At 43.2% G+C, this 14,918-nt stretch overlaps 1 protein-coding gene across 1 annotated transcript in view; it reads right to left on the reverse strand.

Annotated features, from left to right (window-relative positions):
- LOC124613835 overlaps nucleotides 1-14,918 on the reverse strand; it is a 347,299-nt gene that overhangs the window by 44,045 nt on the left and 288,336 nt on the right. The window contains exons 16-17 of the mRNA XM_047142557.1: nucleotides 9,658-9,959; nucleotides 6,470-6,652 (exon numbers count right to left, since the gene is read on the reverse strand). Coding sequence (XP_046998513.1) covers nucleotides 6,470-6,652; nucleotides 9,658-9,959 — 485 coding nt within the window. The remainder of the gene's footprint in view (nucleotides 1-6,469; nucleotides 6,653-9,657; nucleotides 9,960-14,918) is intronic.

The raw sequence follows: 14,918 nt of genomic DNA on the forward strand, positions 1-14,918 counted from the left end.
CTCTTGCTGTTGACGGTTTAGGAGGGTTACTTACTGTACGGGCCGTGGGCAGAAAGTGAGAGTAGTGTAGAGCCTCTGACGCACAAAGGTTCTTTTCTGTCTTCGACAAAGATGGCAGCACTGCCTTCAAGGATAAGATGTTGGGTATAGCTGTTGTCTCAGTCGGCTGAAAACTCTTGTTTAGTGCCATATTGAGACGAGTGACTCTGGATCTCATCAGATGCGAGGTGAGGAGCATAATCAGGTCTCTTCTTGCAAAGGAAAAAGCGCCGTTGCAGACTTTTTGCGAAATCGTGACTGTTTGTGTGTGTGTAGTGTGAGGAATAGTACTAACGAGTACAAGTGGTGTCGTGAGTTCAAAGCTGGCAGGACAAATGTTGCCGCTGTTTCAACCTGAAAAATCGTCGCCTCTTTTTTTCAGGGCAGTGATTCTCCTCGTTGAATTTTGCCTCAGGGTGAAACTGTTAAATCACCATGGTACTGTGACACCCTATAAAAAACGGAGGGCCGTACAGAAAGAAGGAAGGGGAACATTAACGAAGGCAGTCTGGTCGATGCCTGACAATGCACATGCCTACACAGTCGACGCGACTTCGACTGGCCTCCTGAACTAATTGACCAAAATAATTTTCAGATAAACCATTTAGTACAATTTCAAACGATGTTTTTATGCCAACCACAGACTTAAAAAGCGTGTTGTAGTCGACATGTCAAGGGTAGATTGAAGTCACCACCAGCTGCAACTGTATGAGTGTGATACCTATTTGAAACGAGACTCAAGGTTTTTTTTTCTTTTATTTTGAGGAAGTGTATCATCTGAATCAGGGGCCGAGTAAAACGAACCAATAACTAGTTTATTCCAATTGTCAAGTATACCCTCTACCCATACTAAGTGACAGGAAGAGCTTTGCTACGAGCTACAGACATTAACTGTCTTCTCGTTTTACATATCTGACGGTTGTGGGTGATGTGGTTTAGAGACAGTGAAGTTAGGTTTCCTATATTTATTTCAGTTCAACTCAAGACTTATTACCATATTTTTTGGTTCCACGCCAGGATAGTTTACTGAAACATTAAACTTTATTCACTCAATTATATTTCTCATTAGACATAACATTCTTCAAATATCTTTTGTTTGTTTGAAACACCTAATAGAATCCAGAATAAGAAAGTACTGTATTCATTTTAACATTTAGCAGGTAGTGAAAGCCTATCCCTTTCTGCTGATTAAAGGTTTATATGAAAAAAAAAACCTCTCTAAGCCGGAGCAGACATCTCAGGCAAGGGCAACACAAAGTCGATCATTTTAAGAATATTGCAACAAGAAATAGTAGCGTTTTGAAAAACGTTAAAAAATTCTTTCCAGTTCTATTCAATAGTATCTGGTGCTTCTTCAGTACTTGAACCACAATCTATCCTTCTGTTATGAATAACCTGGTCCACGAATGACACATTCATCAAATAGGTCATCAGTATTTATGGAATCCTTTATAGTTTCAATAACAGTGTGTGAACTCTCTTCCAAATCAGACCAGACAATTTCAGTTCATAAATTTAGTCTCTCAAACTTATTACTTTTATCAAAACTGTTATAGCCATTTTCAGCTTACAAAATCTACCAAATTTGGTGAGGCTGTAGCGTTAACAGCACTCCTGAGTGTAGCTGTTTTCATGTCATTCTTAATATCACCCTTTCCTTTACGTGCAACAGAAAACACAGGCCAACGATGGAAAAACTTTTTTGCTGAAAATACCTTATTCTTATGTTTTTAGGGTGGTAAATCCAAATATGATAGTTACAAAACTATAACCCACCATTTCTTTACATTTTACAGTTAAATTTATGAAATTGAGCGGTTTTTAAAGATATTAATAGCTTTTATATAGTTAAAATAATTTAAAAAAGAGGTGTAATGAACGTAGATGACGTTGGTAGCACTGCTGAAAAACATTTGCTGGCTTAAAAAGTTCGATTCTATTTTTGTGTTAACAGATAGTGTTTCGTTTACTGTCAACCTAACCTCACTTTCCCATTTCCTGCACATGTGCTCAGTACGATGTCTAATCGTGGTTGTAAAAACTCTGCTGACAGTTTTTGTTATATTTGTGGTGAATTTGTGATTAAAAAACACCAAAGAAACATTACAGACTTTGTTAAAAAAGTTTATCTATCATACCTTTGATCTAAACTTGGTGATCAAGATAAATCTTGGGTGCCGTATGAGGTATATTATGTGTGTGTTGAAGATCTAAGAAAATGGTCCAAAAAGGAGAAAAAAGCCTTTAGATTTGCTGTTCCTATGATATGGAGGGAACCAAGAAATTATTCTGATGATTGCTACTTTTGCGGTGTTGATATTACTGGTCATAATTCGAAAAACAAGAAGTTAATAAGCTACCCTAACCTTCCATCCGCCATCTGATCAGTAGTGCATGGTGTAGATTTGCCGGTTCCTGAACAACCAGATGATTCAAATTCTATTCCAACAGAAGTATTTTCTGATGTACAATGTGATATAGATGAAACAGATGATGATGATTCCCATTGTAATACAGAAAGTCTAGAGACCAGATTGTTTACTCAGACTGAGCTTAACAATTTGGTTAGGGATCTAGGCTTAACGAAAGAAAAAGCTGAATTGCTTGGTTCTCGATTAAAAGAATAGAACTAATTGGCAGTTGGAACCAGCATATACATGTATAGAAAGAGAGAGCAGCAATTTTCCAAGTTTTTTCAACAAGAAGGTGATTTAGTGTACTGCTCAGACATTCCCAGTCTGATGATGAGTTTGGTATTGAATACAAAAAGGAAGACTAGATGTTTACTGAGTCATCCAAAACTAGTTTAAAGGCCGTTTTACTACACAATGGTAACATGTATGCATCTATACCTGTTGGACATTTTGTACATATGAAAGAAAGCTATGAAACCCTACAAATAGTGCTAAATAAAATAGGTTATTCTGCTCATGGTTGGATGATATGTGGCGTTCTGAAAGTAACATGTATGCTCCTTCGGCAGCAAGGTGATTTTACCAAATTTCCATGTTTCTTGTGTAAACAGGACAGTAGGGCTGGGGATCAACACAGGTGCAGAACGAACTGACCTGTGAGGGAGTCTTTAAAACCTGGTGAGAAGAGCATTCTATGCAAAAACCTTGTAGATCCAAAAAACGTACTCCTACCACCTCTACATATAAAGTTAGGCATAATGAAACAGTTTGTACGGGCTTTGCCTAAAGATGGACCATGTTTTAAGTATTTCTGCCAAAAGTTTCCACACCTTTCAGAAGCTAAACTAAAAGAAGTCGTCTTTGTCGGACTTGACATTAGAAAATTAATTTTTGATGTTAACTTTGAATACACAATGACCTTAAATGAGAATAAGCATGGGTATCGTTCAGTAAGTCATCACAAAGTTCTTGGTTCAAATGGCTCTGAGCACTATGGGACTTAACTTCTCAGGTCATCGGTCCCGTAGAACTTAAAACTACTTAAACCTAATGAACCTAAGGACATCACACACATCCATGCCCGAGGCAGGATTTGAACCTGTGACCGTAGTGGTTGCTCGGTTCCAGACTGTAGCGCCTAAAACTGCTCGGCCACTTTGGCCGGCTCACAAAGTTCTTAGGACATGAAAAAGAGCCATGATATGTTTCTATTATAGCTACAGTGTTAAAGAAGTTTAAAACTTTAGGACTTTTAATGAACCTGAAAGTTCACTTTTTGAGCAATCACCTTGATTACTTCCCGGACAATATGGGAGATGTAAGTGAGGAGCAATGAGAGCATTTTCACCAGGACATTAAAGTGATGCAAAAACGCTACCAAGGCCGCTGGAACACCAACATTATGGGGGAATGCTGTTGGTCACTTCACTGAGAAGTTCAGCAAGCGACTCATCATAGAAAAAGCTACACAAGAAGCTTCAAAGGAAAAAGAGAAAGAAAATACAAACCAATTCCAGCTGATAAGTGAAACCTGTATTAACACATATCATTGTCTTATGTAGCTTACTGTAAATACAAACCATGCTTATATTGTAAAAAAGCGATTTTGTAACAAAGCGTTTCATTAATTTCCCTGTTTACTGTATAGCATAAGATTTTTATAATATATAACAAAAAGCATATTGCTTTAAAACTATGGGTGATATAAAAAATTGAGGCTAGATTTGGATTCAGCTCATAAAAATCTATAAAGATCAGCTATCAAAATATAAAAAGTTTTCAAAAAAAAATTTTCGTTGGCCTGTGAAATTCTTCAGTAGAGAGTGTGAAATAAACATGTTCATTGTTACTATCATCAAAAAATTTCAAAATTTTGTAATCCTGCCATTGTTCAACATTAAATACACACTTTCTTTTACCCTTTGCTAAACGATGAGACAAGAAACGAACAGAGACGAAACGATGAAAAATGTGTAGAAAACTTACTTCCAACATGAAAACAACATAACATAAACACAGTGATAAAATTTTCTCGGGCTTTCGGCCGTGTCCAGTGATTTAAAATCCACTTGACAGTGGCCGAAAACTCGGCCGAAATCTTTCGGATTTTAAACCACTGGACGTGGCTGGAAGCCTGAGAAAATTTTATCATCACGAAACTATGCATTTTTTTGCAAAATGACTAACAAGAAGTGAAAAGTAGTGGCGGAAGGGGTAGCCACACTACCCTGTTTCCAGTCCTTGCTCCAAGATTAGCTGAGATGGGTGGCTTTAGAGAGTTTTAAAAGATGTGATGCCAAACACATACACTATGTGATCAAAAGTATCCGGAAACCCCCACAAACATACAGTTTTCATATTAGGTGCATTGTGCTGCCATCTACTGTCAGGTACTCCATATCAGCGACTTCAGTAGTCATTAGACATCGTGAGAGAGCAGATTGGGGTGCTCCGCGGAACTCACGGACTTCGTCACTTGTGTCATATGTCTGTACGCGAGATTTCCACACTCCTAAACATCCTTAGGTTCAAAAAAAATGGTTCAAATGGCTCTGAGCACTATGCAACTTAACTTCTGAGGTCATCAGTCGCCTAGAACTTAGAACTAATTAAACCTAACTAACCTAAGGACATCACACACATCCATACCCGAAGCAGGATTCGAACCTGCGACCGTAGCGGTCGCTCGGTTCCAGACTGTAGCGCCTAGAACCGCACGGCCACTCCGGGCGGCTCATCCTTAGGTCCACTGTTTCCTATGTGATAGTGAAGTGGGGGTGTGAAGGGACACGTACATCACAAAAGCGTACAGGCTGACCTCATCTGTTCACTGACTGAGATAGTCAACAGTTGTAGAGGGTTGTAATGTGTAATAGGCAGACATCTATCCAAACCATCACAAAGGAATTCCAAACATCATCAGGATCCACTACAAGTACTATGAAATTTGAGTGGGAGGTGAGAAAACTTGGATTTCATGGTGGAGCGGCTGCTCATAAACCACACATCATGCCGGTGAATGCCAAATGACGCTTCGCTTGGTGTAAAGAGTGTGAACATTGGATGATTAAACAGTGGAAAAACGTTGTGTGGAGTGACGAATCACAGAACTCAATGTGGTGATCCGATGGCATGGTGTTGGTATGGCGAATACCTGCTGAACGTAATCTGCCAGCATGGGTAGTACCAACAGTAAAATTCGGAAGCAGTGGTGTTATTGTGTGGCCGTGATTTTCATGGAGGGGGCTAGCACCCCTTGTTGTTTTGCGTGGCACTATAACAGCACAGGCCTACACTGATGTTTTAAGCTCCTTCTTGTTTCCTAATGTTGAAGAGCATTCAGGGATGACGATTGCATCTTTCAACATGATCGAGCAACTGTTGATAATTCACAGCATGTGGCGAAGTGGTTACATGACAATAACATCCTTGCACAGAGTCCTGACCTGTATCAGCACCCCTTTTACAGGGGGTGCTGCCTGTATCCTATAGAACACCTTTGGGATGTTTTGGATTGCCGACTTTGTGCCAGGCCGCACTGACCAACATCGATACCTCTCCTCAGCGTACCACTCTGTGAAGAATTGGCTGCCATTCCCCAAGAAACCTTCCAGCACCAGATTGAACGTATGCCTGCGAGAGTGGAAGCTATCATCAAGGCATTACCGATGTCATCCAGCATTACCGATGGAGGGCGCCACGAACTTGTAAGTCTTTTTCAGACAGGTGTCCGGATACTTTTGATCACATAGTATAGGTCTAAAACTGAGGAAATGCTCGCCATTCATTACATCCTAAAACCCTGGACGTTTTTGAAACCTCAGACATTACCGCAGACAGCACTAAAATTTCACGACTGTCTGGGCTATTTCTGGACTTATGGTACGCCTAAGGAAGGATCTGTACAAAACACGAATTTCGTTTTGTGTAATGGTATCGAGAAGCAGACACAGTGTAAGTAAGGCAACATTCGTTTTGGTGCAGTTAGTTATGTAGTGAGGCCAGGCAGCCCTTACTGGCAGCGATGTGTAGCGGCGTGGCTCCCGTCTTGTCCGGTGGGTGGGCCGCGGCCTCAGGGTCCGCCCCCAGCTCCAGCAGCGCCTGCAGTGCCTCCGTGCGGTTGCTGGCCGTTGCCACGTGCAGCGCCGTCTGGCCCTTCTTGTTTGGGAACACCATTGTCTCCGGCGTCACTCCATGCCCTGGTAAGAAAAAAAAGTATTTCTATATCTGCCACATCTGCAGCAAGATCTGTGACAAAATTCATGGGCTAGGCAATATGTACATATACAGGAGGAGGTAGTATTGTGTACACCAGGTATAAAAGGAGAGTGCATTGGCAGAGTTGTCATTTGTACTCGGTGATTCATGTGAAAAGGTTTCTGACGTGATTCTGACTGCATAGGGGAACTAAAAGAAATCCACAATGCCAAGTGTGTCCTGAGATACCAAATTTAAGGCACAGCCTCTCACTACAGACAGCGCAGTGGCCAATGGCTTTCACTTAATGACCGAGAGCAGCAGCGTTTGTGTAGAGTTGTCACTCCTAACAGAGAAGCAACACTGTACGAAACAACAACAGAAATCAATGTGAGATGTATGATGATCATATGTGTTGGGCTAGTGTGGCGAAATCTGGCTTAATGAGCTATGGCAGCAGATGACTGACGCAAGTGCCTTTGCTAACAGCGCGACATCACCTGCAGTGCCTCTCCTGGGTTCATGAGCATGTTAGTTGGACCCTACACGATCGGGAAACTATTGTGCAGCGTTTCCTTTTCATATGTGTATATGACGACTCGACTGTAACACCACTGCATGGCGGGTTTGTCTGTTTGATGTGGTCTATGTTACCTTTTACTGTTCTTCTTCACTTTGTCTCAAGGCAGGATGATGTAAGAGAGTGTCTCACTATTTCCAGCAACTGAATGACGAACACGCCTTCAGCGAAAGTATGCTGTATTCTTTCAATATTGTTCATTAATTCTGAAGACAGATCAAATTATCAATGACTCACAATTTCAAATACATCTATTGTGAATTATGGCTGATCTCACAGGCAAAAACAGCAGAGGTCTTTTCTTTGTAGATGATAACTGGGAAGGATGCTTGCCTGTCGCCACTGTGCAACTGAGACTGGCGTTCCTGACCTATGCCTCTGAGCCTTGGTCAGAAAGCACCTCCAGTATTCCCTTGGACACACTACAACCCCAACAAGATACTAAGCTGTAATCATCCATATTTCATTCCTTCCTTTCTTCAGCAAATCAGACAGTGTTAGTCCTGTTGCCTGATTTCTGTATAAGTGCAATGTATCTGTAAAGGAAATCACATACTAGAAGCCAGTGCGCTCAATAATCAGTAGGTGTGGTAAAGACATAGTATAAATTCAAAGGATTTGGATATTTGGAAAGATTAACAGGTCAGTTTAGCCCATACGAAAGTTTAACACACACACATGAGGTACATAAATGGAAATGCTTGGAAGAAATGTGACCTAGTTCTCGTGGCATCCTGCAGGGTGAAATTGTAACAACTGTGTTTGAAGATGACTGAGTGACCAATGTATTGCCACCAGCATAAATTTCGCATAGGTATCATGAGTACAAATATGGGAAATTAGGATGCATACAGAGGTACATCCACTGACTGACAAAGAAAGGGAAGCATCCAGAAGGGGAATGTGAGATGAAAGGAAACTTTATGGTTTGAGATGGGATGTGATTTTGTTTTGGTGTGGTCAGCACACTGGACTCATGTTTGGGAGGATGATGGTTCAATCCTGCATCCAGCCATCCTGATTTAGGTTTTCCATGATTTGCCTAGATCACTTCAGGCAAATGCCAGGATGTTTCCTTTGAAAGGGCACAGCCGATTTCCTTCACTGTAGTTCGCTAATCCGAGCTTGTGCTCTGTCTCTAATGACCTCGATGTTGACAGGACATTAAACACTAATCTCCTCCTCCTCCTCTGTTTTAGTGTTTACAAAATCGAGTCATTTTTGCAAAGGATGTGGCAGTATGAGCCCACTCATCAGAATGATCCCCTCTGGCTTGTATGCATGTACTGATTCAGTTGGGAGCAGTATCATAAAGTCTGTTATATCCTCTCCTGAGGCACTCTAGCCTACAACTGCCATGACTGACCCTTGATATTCTGGGTACTGGCACTGGGACAAATTTTGCATCTGAGAGCTGGTATGAATAACCATCAGCTGTATCATGGAATGATAACAATGAACATGTGCCGGACTGGGACTCTAACCCAGATATCCCACTTATCACGAGTGGTCGCTTTACCATTAGGCTATCTGAGCATGACTCGTGGAACCCAGATATCCTGCTTATCATGAGTGGTCGCTTTACCATTAGGCTATCTGAGCATGACCCGTGGAACCCAGATATCCTGCTTATCACGAGTGGTTGCTTTACCATTAGGCTATCTGAGAATGACTTGTGGAACCCAGATATCCCACTTATCACGAGTGGTTGCTTTACCATTAGGCTATCTGAGCATGACTCGTGGAACTCAGATGTCCCGCTTATCACAAGTGGTTGCTTTGCAATTAGGCTATCTGAGCATAAAACGTGGCCGACCCAAATTTCCATTTGTTGTCAGCCGTAAGTCTGCAACCTGCACTTATCAATATATAATCCTTATACTCACCATCAATTTTCGTCCAGGAAACCTAGGAACTACGATTTGTCACTCAACACAGTGTGTCGATATTCATCTGCGACCCGTGCTCTCTGATCTAGACACCACTCCAAATGCAGTAATTTGTGATGTGGTGTTAATGGTACCCAACACGTGCGAAAAGTATTTCCTGGTGCTGCTGCTTTTAGTCTCCAGCACTCTGGTGGCTACTGTACCTGTCGCAGGCAACTGCAACTCTAATCATTTACACACCGACGGTGTGTGCGTATACAGGGTTACGTTGACATCTGACCCTGTTAGGTAGTATAGATATTCATTTTCCCTCGCTCAGAACGTGGGTGGAATAGGAATGGAAATTGATATTACTGCTACTACACGCCCTTCGCCAGGCACTATCCACGGACTTTTTGGCAGGTGTAGGTTTGACCTAGTCGAGTGATGCAGACGACCAAACACTTCGGTTCGTGAGCGGGCGGCTCACCCCTGGTGAGGAGGCAGCGCAGCAGCGGCGCGCAGCCCTTGGCGGCGGCGTCGTGCAGCGGGGCGGCGCCGGCGCGGCTGAGGGCGGCCGCCACCCCCGCCCCGCCCGCCAGCAGCACCTCGGCCGCCCACACGGCGGCGCGCTCGTCTTCGCTCGCCGGGTGCGCCTGCGCGCACAGCAGCTGCAGCGGCGTGCGGCCCCCGGTGTCTCGCGGGTCCACGTCGGCGCCCACCTCCAGCAGCACGCGCAGCATCCGCGCGTCGCGGGCCTCCGCAGCCTCGTGCAGCGGCCGGCGCTGCCGCGGCTCGTCCGTCACCTTCTCCGGCGACACCCCGCACTCCGTCACCAGGAAGCGCGTCAGGTTGCAGAGCCTGTTGACGTGTTCTTTTAGTGCACAAAAAGTGCCTGCGGAGTTCTGCAAGCTGTCACAAGTTGCTACCCACCCAGTTGCAACACGAACTCTATAGAGCTAGCCAGTACCCCACCATCAAAGTTTCAGATGCCGGATGGACCAAAACAAGAAGAAAAGTATCTAGTAATCGTGGGCTCCAAAATGCACACCTTCAGAACTGTCAGCATTTGCTCATCTCCAATACATCTCTGTTGCAAGATCTTTGCGACTCGTATTTGGTTCAAATGGCTCTGAGAACTATGGGACTTAACATTTGAAGTCATCAGTCTCCTAGAACTTAGAACTACTTAAACCTAACTAACCTAAGGACATCACACACATCCATGCCCGAGGCAGGATTCGAACCTGCGACCGTAGCGGTCGCGCGGTTCCAGACTGAAGTGCCTAGAACCGCTCGGCCTTAACGGCCGGCCATTCCGTATTTTCGGAAGAGAAAAGAATGTCCAATAAACATGGAATTCAAGATCAGTACTTTAAGATGTGTTCCACAGTAGCAAAGGTGAACAGCTGGACATCCATACTGTCAACTCTGCAAGTTTGTCAGTGGAGTTCTGATTCACCCTTGTATATTCATATATATATATGCCAAAGGAAAAAAAATTCACTAGGCGAAAAAATGATTAATGAGTAATGAAATTTCTGGAATACATTAGTCTGGGTAACATTGTAAGATCACAGGTTAACGTAACTGTTAATAAACGGTGTAGACGCCAGAATGTCGAATGCGAGCATCCAGTCGTGAATACAGTCTTGTACAGATGCCGGATATCAGTTTGTGGGATGCAGTTCCATGCCTGTTGCACTTGGTCAGTCAATACAGGAACATTTATCACTGGTTGTGGATGATGCTGAAGTTGTCACCTGATGTTGCCCCATATGTGTTGGATTGAAGACAGATGTGCAGGTCAAGGCAACATGTCGACATTCTGTAGAGGTCAGGGTGCATGCGATAACCACGAGAGTTCTCCCGCTGTTGTACGAAATCATGTCTGGGACTATAACTCCAGAAGTAGGTCCAGTCTGTTTAGTATGCAGACAGTTTGGTTGCAGGCCCTCAACTGGTCTTGTTCCAACCAATACACGGCCACTGCTGGCATTGAGGCAGAATCAGTTCTCATCAGAAAACGCAATAGACCTCCAGCCTGCTCTCCAAGGAGCTCTCGCTTGACACCTCCGAAGTCGCAAGTGGCGGTGGTTTGGGATCAGCGGAATACACGCTACAGGCCATCCAGCTCAGAGCTGTGCTTAAAGTAACCGATTTGTAACAGTTAGTTGCGTTATTGTGAAGCTCAGATTGCTCCTGCAGATGCAGAATAGTGCATCCAGAGCCCAGTATTCTCGCGAGTGTACAATCTTGTGACCACCACTACCAGCAATCATGTGGAGTTGCTACATTCCTGCCAAGTCTTTTTGCAGTATCAGAGAAGAAACATCCAGCTTCCTGTCGCTCTTTTACACTACCTTGTTCAAACTCAGTGAAATGGTGACAATAGCGTCTTTGTTCCCTTCAAGGTATTCTTACCTAACATAAGCTCACCACGTCCAGTCTTAAAGGTAACTAACGCTCACGACCCTTACGACGTGTATTTAAAGCAAACCTGATTCACAGCCTCACAGTGGCGTTACTACCGCCACTCTTATGCGACTGGTGCGATATTTGATTAGTCATCACCTTTTAAGATGTGGATACCTGCCTACAAACTTTCGTTTATGACACACAACTCTATTTTGGTGTTATGTTTTTCTTCCGGCAGTCGTTAGCCTGTAGTGTTACTGCCAGCGGGGAAAACATGGACGCTTGACCAGGTAGATAATTCGTGTCACAGTCCGAAGCGACTTAACACCCAAACCGTTATACACTGAAGCACCAAAGAAACTGGTATAGGCACGCTTATTGAAATACAGAGATATGTAAAGAGGCAGAATACGGCGCTGCGGTCTGGAACGCCTATATAAGACAAGTGTATGGTGCAGTTGTTAGGTCAGTTACTGCTGCTGCAATGCCAGGTTATCAAGACGTAAGTGAGACTGAACATGGTCTTATAGTCGCCACATGAGGGATGGGACACAGCATCTCCGAAGTAGCAGCGAAGTGGGGATTTTTCCGCACGACCATTTCACGAGTGTATTGTGAATATCAGGAATCCGCTAAAACATCAAATCTCCGACATCGCTGTGGCTGGAAAAAGATCCTGCAAGAACGGGACCAATGACGACTGAAGAGAATCGTTCAACGTGACAGAAGTGCAACCATTCCACAAATTGCTGGAGATTTCAATGCTGGGCCGGGCCATCAACAAGTGTCAGCATGTGAACCATTCAACGAAACATCATCGATATGGTCTTTCTGAGCTGAAGGCCCACTTGCGTACCAGTGATGAGTGCAGGACAGAAAGCTGTACACCTCGTCTGTGGCTGTCAACACAGACATTGGACTGTAGATGGCTGGAAACATGTTTCCTGGTCAGACAAGTCTCGTTTCAAATTTCATTGAGCGGGTGCATGTGGACGGGTATGGAGACAATCTCATGAATCCATGGACCCTCCATGTCAGCAGGGGACTGTTCAAGCTGGTGGTAGCTCTGTAATGGTGTGGGACGTGTGCAATTGGATTCATATGATGCCCCTGATACGTCTGGATACGACCTCTGCCAAGTAGGTACATAAGAATCCTATCTTATCACCTGCATGCATCCATGTCCATCGTGTATTCCGACGTACTTGGGCAATTCCAGCAGGACAATGCGACACCCCAAACGTCCAGAATTGCTACAGATTGGCTCCAGGAACACTCTTCGGAGATTAAACGTTTCCGCTGGGCACCAAACTCCCCAGACATGAACATTATTGAGCGAATTTGGGATGCTTTGCAGTGTGCTGTTCAGAAGAGATCTTCAGCCTCTTGTACTCTTACGGATTTATGGACAGCTGTGCAAGACTCATGGTGTCAATTTCTTCCAGCACTACTTCAGACAGTAGACTCCACGTCATGCTGTGTTGGAGAACTTCAGTGTATTTACAGATTAGGCAAGAACACCTAATCCAAGAGGGTAACGAGACGAGAATGTTCTTCTAGTCGTCCTCTCGATAGACAAAATAGTACTTAACATATTAAAGATGTAAGACTTGGAAATACCAATTAACTTTCGAAATTAATAAGTTCTTAACACCTTCAATGATGTTAAAGATCCAGGAGTCCACAGACAGCTTTATCAAAATACAGTTCTACGATATTAATAAATGTAATAGGCCTACATTTTGCATTATATATCAAAAAGTTCTCTTCGAGAGCTAAAACATGTATTTAAGTGTAAAATAAATTACAGATCAGTAAATGCAGTTGGAATACGAAAGTGTAGACTACAGTATGTATGTATAGTCACTTGAATTTCATCATGTGTAACAGTAATAAATAGCAAATAGGAGTGACATAATTATCTCTCTAATTAAAATATAAGAAAAAAAAAAGCGTAAAGACCGCAGCTATGCGATGGGAACAGTAGTGAAACTCTGGTCCTAGGTGATATGAAGAATGTATGGTAGCAATAAATTAAACGTATAGTTGAGAAATTGACAACGAGAGATCGTGTGTGTACAGTACAACGAGGAAGGATGTATGTTCCCATGAGTGGCGCGTCGGTCGCACGGTTTAAGTGATAGAAATTTTCGAATGACAGTTTCGTGGACTTGTAACATTTCCAGAGTCATTAAAGTTTAAATAGTTAGCTGTGGGCTCTAACCGCGAGCTCAGGCGAGATGTAAAGCGTTTCGGCAGTTAGCCGCAAGAACTTTAGTACTGAACAGTAACATACTGTTTTACACTTAGCACTTTGTTAATTGCGAGGGACTCTATCTGTTCTTTTTGCTTTCACAGTTTTAAAGGTTTAATAAACTGTTTTATTTCTAAACGGAAACCGGCTAGTGCTTGGAACATTATTATTTGACACCACTGAACACCATCTTGCTTGCAGTTAATTAAGAAGTTAACCGAAAAATCTACAGAGTGATGCGTCAAGTGAGTGATGCCCCTAGACACCAACGAAGCAACAAACATTAACATCGATCGTGCACTCAAACCATTTGACTTGGACGAACTATACCAACGAGAGAAAAGAACGTCGCATTTCGTAGGTGAAAAAAGTACGACTTCCAAATGTACACGTCGACAATACTACATACAGAGAGAATGGGAGCTTTTAACTAGCCATGAAAGTTTTAGGGATTCGTTTCGAAGGTGGCGTAGACGGTAGCGCTAACCGGCTTAGTGGCAGGTCAGAGCGCCGACCGCAGGTATCGAAGTGTCCTGCCGAGACCACGCCCACGCGACGTCACTGAGTTGACAGAAATGCTCGACTCTGCAAGGTGAGAGCACGCTGTTATCCAGTACGGTGGCAGACTGCAGCGCCAATGTTTGCGCCAACAAAGACTGAATACGTAATTGCAAACCAACTAGAAACGAATGAAACATGATTGAGCAGTGAATGAGGTTGAGCGCGGTGCCTCTGGCTCTCTTATGGCCTCAGTAATGTGCTTTCACTGTTGGAAGCATTGTTTACACTGCCAGCCCTTCAAGGAGGCTACGCATACCTACCTTTATGGCACGGACGAGGGCTTTCCGAGCATTAAGTTGTCGCTCTCTACATGGTGCCAACGTGTGGATTCATTGACACACTGTAGCATGCAAGTAGTACCAAATTTGTTATAAAAGTCAGTAAATTATTCAAAGGACAGTAATTTTCAGTACAGGTATTTCGTTCATTCCAAGCAAGTGTTGATTCGCGACGTCATCGTCCAGACACGAGTTGACTGTAATCTGAATCCGTTTTAGCAAACTAGTAGTTTCGCTCAGGCGATAAAATTTTATTGATTATGAAATACAAGTTCATGAACTTTATTTAGAATCGGAAGTGTTTAATTA

The sequence above is a fragment of the Schistocerca americana genome, chromosome 4 (assembly GCF_021461395.2).
Source record: "Schistocerca americana isolate TAMUIC-IGC-003095 chromosome 4, iqSchAmer2.1, whole genome shotgun sequence".
Taxonomy (NCBI): domain Eukaryota; kingdom Metazoa; phylum Arthropoda; class Insecta; order Orthoptera; family Acrididae; genus Schistocerca; species Schistocerca americana.